The sequence below is a fragment of the Sebastes umbrosus genome, chromosome 8 (genome assembly GCF_015220745.1).
Source record: "Sebastes umbrosus isolate fSebUmb1 chromosome 8, fSebUmb1.pri, whole genome shotgun sequence".
Taxonomy (NCBI): domain Eukaryota; kingdom Metazoa; phylum Chordata; class Actinopteri; order Perciformes; family Sebastidae; genus Sebastes; species Sebastes umbrosus.
In genome coordinates, this window is record NC_051276.1 from 24,280,552 (window position 1) to 24,298,889 (window position 18,338).

At 40.0% G+C, this 18,338-nt stretch overlaps 1 protein-coding gene across 4 annotated transcripts; it reads left to right on the forward strand.

Annotated features, from left to right (window-relative positions):
* The first annotated feature begins 4,815 nt into the window (after positions 1-4,815).
* On the forward strand, positions 4,816-14,300 carry klhl22 (kelch-like family member 22). Of its 4 annotated transcripts, XM_037777544.1 has the most exons (8): positions 4,816-5,545; positions 6,008-6,078; positions 8,022-8,187; positions 8,268-8,591; positions 8,735-9,147; positions 10,561-10,753; positions 10,888-11,121; positions 12,094-14,300. In XM_037777544.1, exons 1-8 carry the CDS (start codon positions 5,366-5,368, stop codon positions 12,433-12,435), a joined length of 1,923 nt encoding a protein of 640 aa, XP_037633472.1. In that variant the 5' UTR covers positions 4,816-5,365; the 3' UTR covers positions 12,436-14,300. The 4 variants fall into 4 exon arrangements, with proteins under 4 accessions (XP_037633472.1, XP_037633471.1, XP_037633473.1 ...); XM_037777543.1 differs by lacking the exon at positions 6,008-6,078 and having other exon boundaries at positions 4,816-5,616; XM_037777545.1 differs by lacking the exon at positions 6,008-6,078 and having other exon boundaries at positions 4,816-5,616; positions 8,268-8,579.
* Positions 14,301-18,338: the final 4,038 nt, after the last annotated feature.

Sequence of the window (18,338 nt, forward strand, 5' to 3'; positions counted from 1 at the left end):
CTGTCAAAACCCCTGTGCCAAACTAAAGGTGGCAGGTAGTTGGCATGGAAACCATCTTAGATGAGGTGCGAGCACAATGAATGGCACCACTGGAGCTGTACTGTCCCAAACTAATCAGTTGGATTGTCCTCTGGTCTGCCAGATTCTTCTCTTATCATGTAGCATATGGGAGACGAAACACAGTCTCTCGGCAGTTCATGCATGTAATCTATTTGATTTGTGTACATAGACACGAATTTCCCTTTATTTTTTTTTCGTGACACTCAGCACGACTTTCAACAATGTATTTTTCGTGCTTCTTGGTTAGGCATAGGCAACAAACTACTTATTTATGCTTAGGAAAAGATCGACTTGGTTAGGCTTAGGCAACAAAACTACTTAGTTAAGTTTAGGCAACAAAACTACTTAGTTAGGTTTAGGAAAAGATCAACCTGGTTAGGTTTAGGCAACAAATTACTTAGTTAGGTTTAGGAAAAGATCAACCTGGTTAGGTTTAGGCAACAAATTACTTAGTTAGGTTTAGGAAAAGATCGACTTGGTTAGGCTTAGGCAACAAAACTACTTAGTTAGGTTTAGGCAACAAAACTACTTAGTTGGGTTTAGGAAAAGATCAACTTGGTTAGGCTCAGTCAACAAATTTCTTAGTTAGACTTAGGAAAAGATCAACTTGGTTAGGTTTAGGCAACAAATTACTTAGTAAGACTTAGGAAAAGATCAACTTTGTTAGGCTTAGGCAACAAAACTACTTAGTTAGGTTAAGGAAAAGATCATGGTTTGGGTTTAAATAACACCACAAGTGGCGTAACTTAAGTACAGAAGTTACGTGACAAATAAATCAACTTTAACTTGAGGTTTCACACGGGACACAAACACCGGTGTCCTGGGGGAATGTCCTGTGTTTTTGACCCACCGATCCACCCTGATCTCCTCCCTATACGCGACGTTCACCACTGTTTATACTTCCCAGGTTGACTATTTCACCAACTGCTGTGCGACTGGGCTGGGAACATGCTGCGGAGCATGGCTGCTACATTTGCTTATTTTTCCAGCAACCTGCTGCACTGCACTATTCCTTGTTACAGCCTATTGTGTCCTCACTAACTCTCCTTATCACAGGATGGCCACTCTTGGCACCGTAAGATGATCTCCTTCAGTAATTATTTCATTGGTGGTTAAACATCTTAGCAGTTGCAGAATTCGTGTTACAGGGATGTTCACAAGCTCAGGGTCTTGGACTATTTCATTTCTTGGTAACAGCTGTAGCCAACATCCCGTATAGATTGACAGTTAATTCTGTAAATGCCGCCCACTTTGTTTTCATTTCTTTGTCATCTCTTCCTCCAGCCTGCGGCGCGCCTGCTGTACAGCCTTTTCCTGATGAGAGGAGACGGCCCCAACGCTAATGTCCTGGAATGCTCTACTCTCAATAATGGCAAAGCCAGGCTCTCCGTGACCTCCAAGAAGGTCTAACAGCAAAAACCATGCTTTCAGTCTTTGACACTGACTGACGTCACAACAACAGGAGCACTAACACGTTCCTAAACTTTATCATGTACCTGTGATTATGTCGCCCAAATCAACAAGTTATGTGTGAAAATGATTCTAAATTAAATGTTGAGCACTTAAAAGGTGAGGTGTGTATCTTTGTGTGATATTCACTTCTTAGAAGGTTTGACACCTTGTTAGAAAATAAAAGCACATTAGAAAACTTCCCAATAAAAGTCAGTAATCAAGATTTATCTTTCTGGTAATGCATATGGGCACCATTAGCAAATTGAAATCAAACAAAGACAAATGAAAAGGTAATTTCACTTTCAGCATTAGCTCTATTGTCTGTGTCTGATTACTGATATATTTTTCTGGGTTATGACTAATACCATTGTAACACTGTGGATAATTGCAAAAAAAAAAAAAGCTTGTGAATAAGGCTGCAACTAACAATTATTTTCAAGATCGATTAAAGCTGAAGTAGGCGAGATTGGAGCAAACATGATTTCAAAAAGTTATTTTTATAAAATGGTTGCTATATCGTGACAGTAGCACATGAAACAGGTAACCTGAAAAAAACATGTGCCTCTGTGTCCTCCGGTGCTCCTAACGGCAACTGCAAGATTTCACATACAGGAGGAAAACAACTAATAAGAGCTGATCTGAGGTCTGCTGTCCAGCTGCCTTCTATGAGAGCCGGCTGTCAATCACTCGCAAACTCCGACCAAACGGTCAAACTAGGCCGCGCTGATCAAATATGAATGAATATCATGTTATGTTAATGCCTGTTTCTCGCTTCAAATGTTTTCAGAATCATCTTGTAGTGCACGGTTTAGCTGTAAAATGAGAAAGTTTGTGACGCCGCCGCCATCGTGAAATCTGGTGAAGGAACGCCAAGTTCTGGTCACATGACCGGAGCACAGCCAATAAGAACGCTCTCTCAATGAAATGATCAGTGATTGGTCAAAGTCTCCCGCCACCGGCTAAATTTCCTAAAGCCTGAAAACAGAGCCATGAGGAGGAGCAGAAGTCTAGTTACCTCAGAACACTTGAATTACAATATGCTGAAAGGTTATTATTGAAATTTTGCTTAATGATGCCAAAAATATACTGCCTACTGCCACTTTAATCTGCAAATGATATTTCTCCATCAACCAATTAATTGTTTGGTCTATAAAATGTCAGAAAATAGTGAAAAATGCCCATCACGTTTCCTAAAGTCAAAGGTCCAATTGCTTGTTTTGTCCAACTAACTCCAAAACGTAAAGATATTCAGTTTACTATGGCATAAAACAAAGAAATAGGAATAGGAACAGTCTGGAATTTTCCCTTCAAAATACAACAGTTGATCGATGATCAAAATAGTTATTTTCCTGCCAATTGACTAATAGAGAAACTAACTTTGGTGGAGTCACAGCAGGTATGCAGTATATCAGTGGATCTGCAATAGGCTCCACTACTGGCAGGAACTATAGGTCATTTCTTCAGCCGCATGACAGATATGTCAGGGGAAAAAAGTTATGATTTGCTATTTGAAAAGGGCATTTCTGCACCCAAGACAAAAAGCCAGGGGAGCTTTCCCCCCCTGTGCACTCCACTGCAATGTATATTAGACTGGAAAATAAATCAAGTGATGGATTATTCCAACGGTGTTTTGGCAAGTGGAAAAATCTCTACCCTACGTGTCAGGAAATGATATATGCAAATTGAAACATCGGCAGAAGATGAATGAGATTGTAAAAGCTAATATGGAAGCCTCGATTTTTAGAAAAAAGAGCATCATGACTGGCTTCCCTAGAAAATCTATCTTGCAGCTCATGCAGTTATCAAACAGTGGAAAATCAATCTGGAAAGTGTCTGATCGGATGGAGACCAAATATTGGAGGGGTGAAAATAAGAAATTCAACAAACAGTTGGCAAGAATGATAAATAATTGTTTAAGACCTGACATATCAAAGTTCTTCCTATCATTTGATTATTTTTGTGTATGTCACGTAAATGTATTATTTAAAGACAAAGATATGTTGTATATTTCTTGTTTAAATAAACTTTCGATAGAAGTGTTTTCACTGCTATTTTGTGTTTTGAAATAGGTGAACTGTGCCAAAAAGTGGAGGAAGAAAGCAATACCACATTGTACTCCATTACAAGTTAAAGTCATATATTAAAGAAAAAGTACTCTATCAAATGCATTGAAGTAATAAGTAAATAAAAGTTCTAATAACAAAGAAAAGACACTTCAAGATGTTTAATTATTCATGCAGCAATATCATTATTGCATTATTGTTGTGTATCTGGTTCAGGTGGTCCTTTGCCAACTACTGATGTGTTGTTAATCAGTCTGTGTAATGACTAGTAACTGGAGCCATTAAAAATGCAAAATTATTTAATTTAATTAAAATAATTTTGCATTTTTCAATGACCAATAACTGGAACTGAGAAATGCAAAATTATTTAAATACAATTAAATAAATAATTTATCCCTGAAAGGCAGTGTAGATGTGTTAAATTATTTAAAAAACAAAATGCAAATTAGAAATCAGAATCAGAAATACTTTATTGATGCCTGGGGGGAAATTGGGGCGTCACAGTTGCTCTTATATAAACATCAAGAATGCAAGAAAATAAAGGAGTATGTAACATGTAAATTATGTACATAATGCTACAGTATATAGCACAATATATGTAGAGAAATATAAGTAAATAATACAAATACAAATAATACATGAGAATATAAGAAATATGTACAAATATTTGCATTCAGACATGCAATATATAACATATAACCACAGTGCAAGTGAAGAAAATACAAAAAGCTGAGAAGTGGGATCTATTAAGTGTATTAAATATAAAGTTGCTACTTTTGAGCTTGTTTCTATAGACCTTGTTGCTTGTTTCTCTGGCAAAACACTGCTCAAAACTGTACTTACATAGCCTACAGTACAGAGTTAATGTACTTGGAACTACTTTCAACCTCTGGTGCTGGTGTATTTCAATGGCATGCAGTGTGACAGCAGAGACCAGTTAGAAATGGCCTTTGAGACAGGAAACAGCATCCTCTTGTGTTTACAGAAAGAGTCACACTATCTAAACATTTGTTTAACAAAATACTTATATTATCACTATAAATAATCTGAAACCAAACTAGGGATAAAAAGAAAATAATGGCTAGTTCTGCACACTGTAAACACATTTATCATGTTGCCAAACTGAAACACAGTCACATTATCATTTGCCTGCAGTGTGACAGTGTGACAGACAGTCGTCTCTGATTGGCCCCTTTCTTAGAAAGTGGGCGGGACAACCGGAGAGCAACGGACCAATCAGGTGCGAGCTCACCGCCTGACACCAAAAAGTAAACAGACTTGTTTTGATCTGTCAAAAAATCAGGCTGCTACATGCTAACAGCTAGTCGTTTACACATTGGCGTCAAACTGTTATAATGTAAAACGGGTTGTTTGTTTGTTGGACGCACACGGAGGTATTTCCGTGCAGTTGTTTTTGTTTTTAAGCGTCTATAGCTTGCTGTTTTTATATATAATGCGTTAGCTACATCAGCTATTATGCTAACCAGCTGTTAGCTTACTAGCTTAATGTCCCGTTTAACTTAACATTATCTGACAGCGCAGGCAGTGGGTCGACGGAAGGACGTGTGTAACTATATAATTTCACTAATAGCTTTTGTATATTAAGCTATAACTTGTTATAGACCCGTAACGTTACTAAGCAGTACGTTACTAAGCAGTAACGTTACTAAGCAACCGTAACCACCCTTCTTTATCTGCTGGCTGCAGCCAGTCGTTTCTCTACATGGCTTGAATTTAATAACAACTATGTGAAGAAATATGGTGCCAGTACTAGACTGATAAAACAAGTGATGAAGCCTGAACATCAGTTCCTTACCATGGCTGAGGAAGGAAAGCTGAGTGCGATGGGAGGACGAGCTGCTGGTTCATCAGGCCGCCCGGGCCGACAGACCTACAAGAGTTCAACCCATTTCTGCTGCCTGCTGGACGGCCTGCTGACTCTCAGACAGGGTGGCATCCTGTTTGATGTGGTGCTGCTGGTGGAGGGTCGACCTATCCAAGCCCACCGTATACTCCTGGCAGCCTCTTGCGATTATTTTAGGTAAACAACTCACACAGCTCACAGTCTTCCTTGTTTGCTTTAAAGGCAATTCATTAGATGTTCCTCTCTCCTCATAGGCTGAATATGTTCAAGTCTTATTTTTTTAAGAACAATTTTCATTTCAAATTGATGTATCCACATTGACTTGTAAGCATGGGCTTCTACAAAAACATCACTGACATGTAAGTGAAATCAATTAGTTAGTTTTTATAGGTATTGGGTGTTGGATGAGAACACCTTTGTACACTGGCAGTTTAATTTTTAACATTGAATATTGACCTTCTGCTTATGAGCATTTCTTCATTTCAAAATACACTTTGGAAGCACAACTCCATCAGTCTAGTAGATACTCAGTGTGACTCTCAGACAGGGTGGCATCCTGTTTGATGTGGTGCTGCTGGTGGAGGGTCGACCCATCCAAGCCCACCGTATACTCCTGGCAGCCTCTTGCGATTATTTTAGGTAAAAACTCACAGCTCACAGTCTCCTTTGTTGCTTTTTAAAGTTTCTTTATTCACTTACATATTTCATTAGTTTCAGGATTTGTGTCACACAGTAACAGCAACCTCCTTGTTTGCTTAAAGTTTTCTTTATTCACTTCCATATTTCATTAGTTTCAGGATTTGTGTAACACAGTAACAGCAACTTCTTTGTTTGCTTAAAGTTTCTGTATTCACTTCCATATTTCATTAGTTTTTGTGTCACAGTATCAACAATAACATGCAACCCTCACACGTGTTTAAACACATGCAGATACCAGTAACTTAAAGATAGATAGAGCAGGCAGTATTCATATGCACACCATTGACCATGACTACTAAATGTCTTCTTCATGGTTTATTTAATAGGGACCAATACAATGTACATAGACAACTTAAAAACAGCAATCTGATGCCAGTATCATAGTGCTTACAGCGGATGCTAATTTGCAATACCTGTCCCTAGGAGGGCTTTTTGTGAAAATAAGAGATTAAAACAGGAATGGTAACAGGAAAAATAAATAAATACAATAAAGCGCACATTTAAAAACATTACATGTAAAAACTAGACATAAGTACAGGTTTGTCGCTGAATTAAACAGGATTTGGTTGCTCTCTTGAAGGTGGTAAAGTTTGCAGCAGATTTCAAGTGATCAGGTATAGCGAGTTCCAAGACTTCGCTCTTTTCACAGAAAAAGCTGTCTGAGCAAAAGATGTTCTTCAGAATTGAACTTTACAAGTGCCGCTCGATGCTGCTCTGGTGGATCTGCTACAGCTCTGTAGTCTCATAATGTATTTGCAGAAAGGCAGAGGAGCAAGTCCGTTCAAACTTGTATCCCCAGTCAAGCTGTTTCACAAAAGTTGTTTTGATTTTATCACATTCTGATCAATGCGTTGGGTGTCACAAGACCCAGCCAAGGCTTGGCGTAGAGTCCAGTTGTTTCTCGTCTTGCACACCATCCCCTGCGGCTTATCGTCATTGTCATATGATCAGCAGTAGTGTGCACATTTTAGGTGCACTTTGTAGTTTGTGTTTACTTGTGCTTTCTGTGTGTTAAATTGTCTGCTTCCATCAAAAGTTAATCTGTAGCTTTCAAAGACAACATAAGAAAGGTCACAGATGCAATCACTGAGGTCCTCAGTCAGCTATGAGTGACATAATAGAGGAGTGATACAGATAGGTGTATTGAATGTGAAATCAAGTATTGTACTTTGTATTGGTTTTTAGCTTACTGTGCAGGGAGCATCCCCCCCCCCCCCCCCTGCACACTTGTCGTCCACGAAAGCTACAGGTTAACTCGGGTCATGATGGAAGCGTATTTGGCCTACTGTTAGTAAGTAACCCTGTAATCCCATTATAATGCTAAAAGTAGGTAAAGATAAGGCACTAACATCCCGTCACAGAGATGCTTTTTGTTGAAGGGATAACAACTGTGGCTCAGTATATTCAACGAAGATTTGGTTGAAATCATATGAAGGTTTTGTGATGGGTACAGAAATCACTTTTCAGGTAATTTCTGGCCTTAACGCAGCAGTAGGCAAACAACATGACAGTAATGCATGAGACAGGTAATCTGAAAAAAACCATGTGACTCCGTGTCCTCCGGTGTCCTCCGGTGTCCTCCGGTGTCCTCCGATGCTCCTAATTGCATCTGCAGGATTTCACAGACGGAAAACAACCAATCAGAGCGGAGCTGGAGCCTGCCCTCTCTGAGCAGCTGTCAATCGCTCGCAAACTCAGATCAAATGGTCAAACTAGGCAGCGCTGATCAAATATGAATCAATATTCTGTTACTGTAATGCCTATTTCTCTAGCTGTAAAATGAGAAAGTTTGTTGTGGCCACATGGTATGCATCTTATCTTCACTGGGCCACCAGGTTACCGTAACATAAGCCATTTAACAATGTCTCACTGTTCTCCACTAGGGGAATGTTTGCTGGAGGCCTTCGCGAGGCGCAGCAAAAGGAGATCCCAATTCATGGAGTATCTTACATGGCCATGAAAAAAATACTTGACTACATCTACACTTCAGAGATTGAGTTAGACCTGGAGTGTGTGCAGGAAGTTCTGATAGCTGCCACACTAGTACAGGTAAGTTCTTTTGCTAGATCACATTGTTCATTGTGGCATATCCTTCAGCTAACCTTGTGTCCTTTTTGTGTTTTTAAAAGCTTGAGGTTGTCATCGGCTTTTGCTGCGACTTCCTTTTCTCCTGGCTGGACGAGAGCAACATTTTAGAGGTGCACAATCTAGCTGATCTCTATGCACTGCAGCAACTCAATGCCAGGGTCCACTCCTACATCCTCACGAACATCCAGACTTTGTCTCGCACCGATGTGTACCGACAGCTCCCCAAGGATGAAGTCTTCAGCGCGCTGAGCAGCGACGAGCTCCAGGTGAACAGCGAGAACGAGGTGTATGAGGCGGCTCTTCATTACCACTACAGTCCTGTGCAGGTGGAAACTGACCAGGTGTACTTGCAGGTCAGTCCCAAGGTGCGTCTGCATTTTGTACTCTTCATCTCCATCAGATACACACTATATATACCTGCTTAGTTTTACCGTGCTTTAGTTTTACTCACACTTTATCGTTAACGTTAGCAGCCCGAACTAATTTTTTTATCTTTTTTGACCCAAAGGACAATCTCAAGATGCTCGACGCTGTGCGTTTCTGCCTGATTGAGAAACAAGTGCTGCAGAGGCTGTTCGGCAGACTGAACCAGTGTCCACTGAAGGATTCTGTGTCAGCAGCCCTGCGGTATCACGAGCAGGAGATCTGGCAGCCCGTCCTGCAGAGTCCTCTCACCCAGCCGCGGTCCACCTTCCACTGCATATTGGGCTTTGGGGGGATGTTCACCTCCAGCTCCCTCCCCACGGAGAGCGAGCATTTGTTTCAGGTGTTTCACCCGAGCTGGGGGGAGTGGAGGACTCTCACCGCCGCTCACGCACCCCGAATGTCCAACCAGGGCATCGCTGTGCTCAACAACTTTGTTTATCTAATCGGAGGAGACAAGAACACCAGTGGATTTCGTGCAGAGACCCGCTGCTGGAGGTGAGATGCCATCCCATTTATTCAGTTTTAAAAGAGTGGATTTAAATTGTGTTCAATCTAGGATTGAAACACTAACGCTGCGTCCGAAATCGCATACTAAGCACTACATACCCAATATGTGTACTATCGTTCAACATACTTTTGTGTGAATAAACAGTAGTATGTATGTTTCCGGACGCACTGAGCAGTAATTTACGTTGTCACTTCCTGAGCGCCTCCTTGCCGGTTGGAGACGTGTAACCATGGTAACCTTTGCCAACCTCGTGTGACCAAAGGATGTGAGAATCATAAAGTCTGAACTAATTCAAAAAATATTTACGCCTAGCAAAGTGAAATCTTACACTTACACTTAAATCAAAGCGTTATTGACGTTATAGAACAGTCCGTCAACATCTATTATGAACGTTGTTGTCACTACCACCTTGCATTGTGGGATATTTATGCCGCCGTAGTATCCAGCGCTTGTAATATTTCACTAGAAATATTATGCAATTCACATACTATTGGTTTCATACTTAAATTGCGTACATACTAAAAATCTCACAAACTTTTTTTAGTTTTATCTATTTTTTATTTTATTTTCCTTTTTCATCCACAACATGACTTTGCACTCCATTCAGTGTGAAATACCAAATATAGAAGAGTGCATGTCGTCCATATTTTCACCATGTGTAAAAATGTACTAAATAGTATGTTAGTATGGACGCAACCTTATTTTCTTCATGGATTAATCTGTTGATTATTTTCCTCACTTCATTGTTTTATGTTTATTAAAGCTGAAACGATTAGTCAAATAATCGATTAGTTGATTGATTAATCTGCAACTATTTTGATAAAAGAATAATCCGACCAATATTAGTTTATTTTTTACAAATAACAAACATTTTAAGTTAGTGAGCAGAACGTTTAACATACGAAAAATAAGCAAGTGGTTTCTGGTGTGATGGCGTCACTGTTTCGTAGCTACAGCAAACATATCTGTGGAATTTCTGAACTGCAGTCACATGTTACATATCATCTGACAGTCCGACACATTTGTAGATACAGGTGTATTTGAAATAAGCTAATACTGGCTGATATGTAAGCCCACCTGATGTGTTGATCGGAGTTTAGTCTATAGAATGTCAGGCAATAGTTTCACATGTCAACATGTTCTCAGATTGCTGGCTTTGTCTGACCAGCCGTTCAAAATCCAAAGAAATTGAGTTTACACTGATATAAAACTTTGAGCAGCTGGAACCAGTGATTGTGAGTTTGATAAATGATTTAATCCATTATCAATTAAAAAACAACTAAACTTTGAGTGTTTCTCAGATCCACTCAATTTAAAGTGTTTGATCTGTACTTTGAGCTCAGAATTTCTTCCTGCTGAATTTATGTTTTTCCTTCACTGTTTTGGTCCATTTCTCCCAGATACGACCCTCGCCACAACAGCTGGTGCTCCATCCAGTCCCTGCAGCAGCAGCACGCTGACCACTGTGTTTGTGTCATGGGTGACCATATTTATGCCATCGGAGGACGGGACTACAGCAGTGAGCTGGAGTCAGTGGAGCGCTATGACCCGCGCACCAACACGTGGGAGTTTGTATCACCCCTAAAGAGAGAGGTGAGATGAAAACAATGCATGTATTACTGCCTTCATCCACATGATGGAGCTACATACCCACCTGTGTGTTGGTAATGGGGCTTCCCTGTTATCAAACAGGTATATACTGTATAACCCTATAACCTCCCATCCAGGTTTACGCCCACGCTGGAGCAGTGTTGGATGGGAAGATGTACATAACATGCGGGCGCAGAGGAAATGCGTACCTCAGAGAGACCTACTGCTTTGACCCTGTGGCCAATCATTGGACAGCGTGTGCTGAGGGGCCGGTGGAGCGCGCCTGGCACGGCATGGCTGCTGTTAATGGACGCGTTTATGTTATCGGGGGAAGCAATGATCAGCGTGGATATCGGCGGGATGTCCTGAAGGTACAATGTCACACACAAGTCATCAGTGGTGCTTATTGCTGCACAATGAAGGAAGTGTTTACACTGGTAAACCATCATTCAGTTTATAATGGTGCCTGATGGACGACATAGAGATGTTCTTGCATTATGACATATTTCTTTTATTTTTTTCTGTTTTCCTTTTGTTTGTTTTTAGGGCTGTCAGTCGATTAAAATATTTAATCGTGATTAATCACACATTTTGTATCTGTTCAAAATGTACTTTAAAGGGAGATTTGTCAAGTATTTAATACTCTTATCAACATGGCAGCAGGCAAATCTGCTTGCTTTATGCATATTGTGTATATATTTATTATTGGAAATCAATTAACAACACAAAACAATACAAATATATTGTCCAGAAACCCTCACAGGTACTGCATTTAGCATAACAAAATATGCTCAAATCATAACATGGCAAACTCAAGCTCAACAGGCAACAACTGCTGTCAGTGTGTCAGTGTGCTGACTTGACTTGTCAGTTTTACATCAAAACTTAGCATAAGTTTGGAGCGTTATTTAGCTAGTATGACATGGTTGGTACCAATGGATTCCTTAGTTTTTCTAGTTTCATATGATACCAGTATCTTCACTGTATTAAAATTGAGCCCACTACAACCTAAAAATCGCAAGTTGCGTTAATGCGTTGTTATGGTTTTAACTTTGACAGCCCTAGTTTTTTTTATGTGCAAAAGGTTTTTTGTTTGTCTCAAAGTGTCCTGTCTTCTTGATCTCCCCTCACTCCTCTCTGTCTTACATGAGAAAATATTCTGTAGTCTACTTAGTCTAAGCTTATTTTACCTCTTGATGTAGCCCTTTTTGAACTAAAAAGCCAGTAGTTGTCTCATTGAATTAAGTATGAGTCCGAGCAGTGCCTTCTGACAGAGGTTATTACTGTTTGGACCGCACATTTATGAAACAGCATAATTTGTTTCCTGTTTTTTTTTTTTCCAGGTGGCATGCTTGGACCCCGAAGCCAACTCTTGGTCTTTACTGACCCCCCTCCCCGCGGGACACGGAGAACCCGGCATCGCCGTGCTGAACAGTCTCATCTACGTCCTGGGAGGACGCTCCCACGACAAAAGCAACAGGATGAAATACGTTCACGTGTACAACCCCGACGCAGACGAGTGGGAGAACGAGACGGAGTTTAAGGAGCGCGTCTCCGGCATGGCGGCCTGCGTGGTGCTCATGCCCCCTGCCGTGATCGCCCAGGCCAGGAGCTGGGAGCAGCGCACCAAGGCCTCATGGGAGGACGTGGACATGGACAACTCTGACGACTCTAGCGAGGATTGAAGCAGCAACTGTGATGAACTGAATGTCTGAGCACTAGAGACTGTCCTGCACTTTTCTCATGCAGCATGTTGAAGTACCTGGTGGATGTTTGTTTTCTGTTGGCAGCATCGTGTCCTTTTTGCACGTGGACCACTTTGAGTGCCTCTGAACCAAAGTGTCATTCGGGGCTTTTGCACACTTTTTTGTTACTTTTCAATTTCTTCCTAGATAATCATACTCCGCTCATGAATCCTGCTACTGTTTGTCACTGATCCTTCATTATTACCGGTCACTGCAGCTGCCTCTGCATCGTTTATCAGAGATATCCTTTATATCTTCAAGTGACAGGAAGCAGTGAAGACCACTTGCTATGCAATAACATGGTAATATGGAGAACTCTCAGCAGCAGCCGGCCCTAGGCTAGTTTTTTTAAAGAATTTTTGACATGAAATTAGGTTTAGACTTCAGAGATTTACAGGCAGTGGTTACCTTTTAGCTAGTCTGACTCACCGGATGTAGACTGTGGGTATAAGCCTGCTATAGAGAGGTGAAGTCCCGCCCCTTCTGGTGGACCCCATGGGACCTTATTTGTGAAAAAATATGAACGCTAGTCAACCGTGAGAGACATTTGAATTGAGCCATGAATCTCACATATGAGGTTTTTCAATTTAAAACATAATTTTGCAAGTCAAGAAAGTCGTAGTTTGTTGTGAAACTGTTTAAGTATAAGACTGTGAAAATACATAATTTAGAAAGAACTACACACCCAAAAGTCGCGTAAGGGACGTCTGTCTCACTGAAGCTACGATGCCTGTGTGTTTCCTACTGGGATGTACTCACACGCAGCAACTGGTCTCGTTCGTTCTTTCGCTTCCAGGCTGATTTGTCTGTCGCCGTTGACTACCGTTGATATTTTTTTTCCGAAATAAGGTCCCATGGGTTCCACCGGAAGGGGAGGGACTTCACCTCTCTATACATGGCATTCTCCTCCCCTTCCGCTATCTGCACTATATATTTTGCAAAGGGCACCATTGCTGCATCCTGTGCTTAGCGCCGCCCAGGACGATCGTGATTGGTTTAAAGAAATATACCAGAATGATAATGTGTGGAGCCTTTCTTTAGCAGAGAAAAGTCTGGCTGTGGATATGGGTCTGGCTATGCATGACTAGCTTTTCACTAAATTGTTCATTTCTGAGGATTAAAGATTTATTATTGACTTTTTTGTTTTTATAATTTAGTTCTTATCTCCATCCTAGCAGCTACTGCAGTGGAGTTGTCTTCCCCACCGAACTACTGAGTATTAAGTTACATTTTAACATTGTGCCTTGTTTTTGTGGTTACATCCTGAGCTTGTGGTGTGTATTTTTATGTTTCAGTATATTCTGTGAATGGAGATGAGCCTTAGGTATTGTGCCTCCGACATCATTTGTTAAAAAAACAAACCTGATTTGTACCTGAATGATGAGGCGCTGGTGCCAGCTCACAACATGTTGCCATGTCTGTATGTGATTTATGAACGTCAAATCTTGATTTTTGAAAATCAAAACCATTGTTGTCACTTTCGTTTCATTGATCTCTCATACTGTGTAAGTTATCCCAATTACTGTATCCTAAAGAGCACAATGACGAGTAGTTTTAGAATATTTCTGTTGGCCGAGTTGTTTCTGCTTGTTGCCTCAGTTCACTGTTGCGCTGTTTAATAGAAACATTTAAGAAGCTTAATGACACCCGCTCCACTGTGTATCCTTTACTGCTCTGGCATTGAACAAGTCTGGTCCTTCTGAACAAACAAAATGTATTAGAACACACTGTCTCACAAGATTATGCAAATTTAGCATCCTGTTCATGACATAAGTTTTGAGATTTAATAAAGATAGTAATATATTGTTTTTGTCATGTGTGCACGTTACTACTTTTAGTTCAACAAAATCAAAGGATTTTGTATCTCTCCATCCGTCAAGAGGGCTTTGAAACACTGCAGGAAACATAATTAAACAGCTAACCAAATAATTGGGGTGTGGTCCTCAATTCATAACCTAAATGTTCCGTTAACACTTTATAATAACCATCATTAATTAATGGTAAATTGATAGTTTATTAAACGTTAGTTAATAGTTATTTTACTGTTAAACAATTCAATAATAATTCAATTTATGTTATTTTAACAATTTATTGTTGCATGCATTATAAGATTTTAATAAACTATATTAAGTTAATGATTACCAAATGATTTTTAAACCTTTAAGAAATTGTTTATTAAACATCTATAAATATTACATAGATAGATGGACCACGTATATTTTTAATACTTTGTTACGTAATTTTTTTTTATTTATTATCAATTTCATTTCACAACAATGACTCGGTAGCTGTTCATTATCCCGCTTATTACACGGCTACTTACTTAAGAAATCCAATAATTTGACACAAAAACGGTCCGCCAGAATCCGACATCAGAACTGCGCCCATAGCAACGGTCTGTTATACATAGCAACGGTCTGCTATAAAGAAATAACAGAACGTAGAACACCGGGATTGACCAATCAGAATTGAGTATTCAACAAAGCCGTGTAATAAAATGTTATAATCGGATTGTAATTGTTATTGCCTTCCTATCAGCTATGATACAATATATAATTTATAAACTAATTATTTCATATTACACAAACTAATGATAGAATAACAGAAATTATAGCATTAATAATAATAAGTAAACCTTTTTTATAATAATTTCATTGTAAACAGTAAAATAACTATTAAGTAAGTTTAATTAACTAACAATGTATCATTCATTAATGATGGTTATTATAAAGTGTTACCAATGTTTTCTAAAATCCTTGCGCTGCCACTAGTTGGGGTTTTAGAGCTGCTGTAATAGAAAGTCGTCCTTGTTTGAACTGCTGTCAGCGGCGGCTGCTGCCTCGTGCCCTTTATTTCCGCCCAGTCTCTACCAGTTCCTCTCCATTTGGCCCCTCCACTCCATCAGCTTTATGAAGGCTGACTGCTGCTTTCCTCTCCAAGGCTGTTTCATCTACATCTGTTACCCCCCCGCCAGCCCTAAGTGAGTGCCCCCCCCTCGCCTCCTCCCTCTCTGTTTCACACTATTGTGCCAGCCCCCACCACCTCTACTTGTCTGGTGGGATGTGCTGACACCAGCACTGGACATCCAGCATCAACAATCTGCTGCGTTTATGCGTCTTTTCATTCTAAAGCTGCAGTAGCATCCGGGGGATACTTAAGACATATGTCACGCACTTAACCACGTCAGCGGCCTTTACGGGCATCTGAGTGCAGGTCGATCTGATGCTCTTTGCCGGACCATTATCAGGGCAATTAAAAGGCCCCCAAATTACCCATTGATGCGGAGCTATGCAGATTAAACCCAGCGGAGTTGCTGGATGTGTGTGTCGAGGGGATTTTGCTAAGTGCTCTAAGCGCTTTCATTCTTGTTTCTCCTGCTGTGTGGGAGAGCAGGAGGTCAATGGAGAACAAAGAAAGTCACCTGTGGATGCAGATCTGCACTCAAACGGCTCCTTTTCACTGGGTGACGGACGATAATCCTCCTGGACATCTACGGAGCCGGCAGGCTGCTGCACCCTGTAACCCTGAGACACACATAAAGTATAGCTTTAACTTACACATTTACACATTTTAGACGTTTACAGAAAGCCCCGACCAACATCAACATGACATGTACAGTGAGTGCAACATGTTCAGGCATCATATTACACAACATACACCATTTCACTGTGACGTAGATGATCAAATAGCATCAGCATAACATTATCTGGTGGTAGCATTTCACCAAAAAGGACAGGTATACTACTGATGATACTTCCTTTGATGCAGCTGCTGAGGTCAAATACCGACGCTTTGCTGCGGCCGTCAGCCTTCAATACTGCCACACAAGGCGCCGGTATAAGACGCACCGGGCTTTCCATTAACTACAACGTAAACCCATCTGTGACAAACTGTAAACGTACGGGGAAAGTGATGTATGTGGAGGTGGATGGGTCCAACAAACACAGGGCTTTCATCCAGGAGACCACTGTTCATATCCCCTGCATTACGTTTCACTTTCACTTTACAATCATCTGTTCGTTCGTGTCTTGCGTTCACAACGTCAAGTCACATTTTCACTGTACAAACGTTGTAACTGAAATAAAGAGGTGTTTTAGTTTAATTCACAACATTAAGAATGTGTTTACTGCAACCGAAAAAGTGACGCCAACGGAGCTGACAAAGCGTCAGTATGTGACGAGTTGGGATGAGAACGTGTTGGTTTGCTATATAGGCCTACTGTATCCTTGTCTATACACACAAAAATGGTTTATCTAACAAATTCCGCCGAGTATCAGACTAAGTTGACATTTTGCTTCTCTTCTTTCAGTCATTCATATTTGAATATAAAGAAATGGAGTTAAAGGTCAGGCTATATGACAAATCTCCCTAAAAGAAGAAGGTTGACAAAGGTTTCATGTTGTTTTTAACATCCTTTAGTCATAATTCTACCTCAGCCTACCTTCACACACAATAGATAAGCACACTATTATTATAATATATTACAAACACAATGTAAAAACAATGTACATTAATGCTAAAGTTGTGAATAAAATCACAGTTTTCATATTATGAAAAATTGATTAATTATATCACAATCTATTTTTGATAGTACATCAGTTCACATCATGAAATATTCGCTAAGTCAGTATTGATATCCTTTTTGTATTTAAAAACATTTATCTAGCTGGATAGTAATTAAAGCAGCAGTAGGTAGAATTGGTATAAAACGGTCACTATATCCTGACACTAGTGCATAATCTGTGTCCATCACTCGCAAAACGCCGATCAAACGGTCAAACTAGGCAGCGCTGATCAAATATGAATCAATATTCTGTTACTGTAATGCCTATTTCTATTGGAGTGTACTGTTTAGCTGTAAAATGAGAAAGTATGTAACCCGGCAGCCATGTTGAGATCAGCTGAGGAAATACCAAGCACCGCCCACCAGCCGGAGCAAACCTTCTCATATTACAGCTAAACAGTACACTACAAGATGTTTCTGAAAACATTTTATGCAAGAAAAAGGCATTACAGTAACAGAATATTGATTCATATTTGATCAGCGCTTCCTAGTTTGACCATTTGACCAGATTTCGCAAGTGATTGACGGCTGCCTCCGTTGAATGAACAGCCAATAGGAACGCTCTCTCTCTCTGAAATGACCTGTGATTGGCCAAAGTCTCCCGTCACAGGTTCGATTTTTTAAAGCCTGTAAACAGACCCATGAGGAGGTGCAGAAATCTAGTTTTCTCTCAGAACACTTGAATTACAAGATGCTGAAAGTTTATTATGGATTTTTTGCCCAATGATGCCAAAAACATTCTGCCTACTGCAGGTTTAAGGAATAATCTCAATTGACTTTTCTCACCTTATAAGTATTTAAAGGGCGATTTCTAAACTTTTTTTCCAAGGTATATTTTCAGCTACTCCGCTAGGACATTATATTACAATATAGTGACAATATCTTGTTGAATAATTCTACCAAGCTTTGCCATCTAAATATTCCTGTGACATCGCTGGCTTTAAGCAAGTTAAATTGTGCACTGACAAATATTGTAGCTTGTTTTGTCTGTAAATACAGATTATATGCATAAATGATGTGAAGACAAATCCCCCCAAATGTATTATTATTTATGATCCTGTGGTGAAAAGCTCTTTATTGTTTGTCTTTGATGCTTTTAATTTCATAGCTCCTTACAATATGATTTCACCTTTATTGGGTTTAATCAAAAATCCTCTTTGGAGGAGATATGAGCTCATAATATCTCTTGAACGTCATCATGCTGACCTTCTCACCCAGCAGCAGAACAGATTCCTGTACAGATCTCTCTTTTCTCATCCTCATTAAAATGAGTATGTGT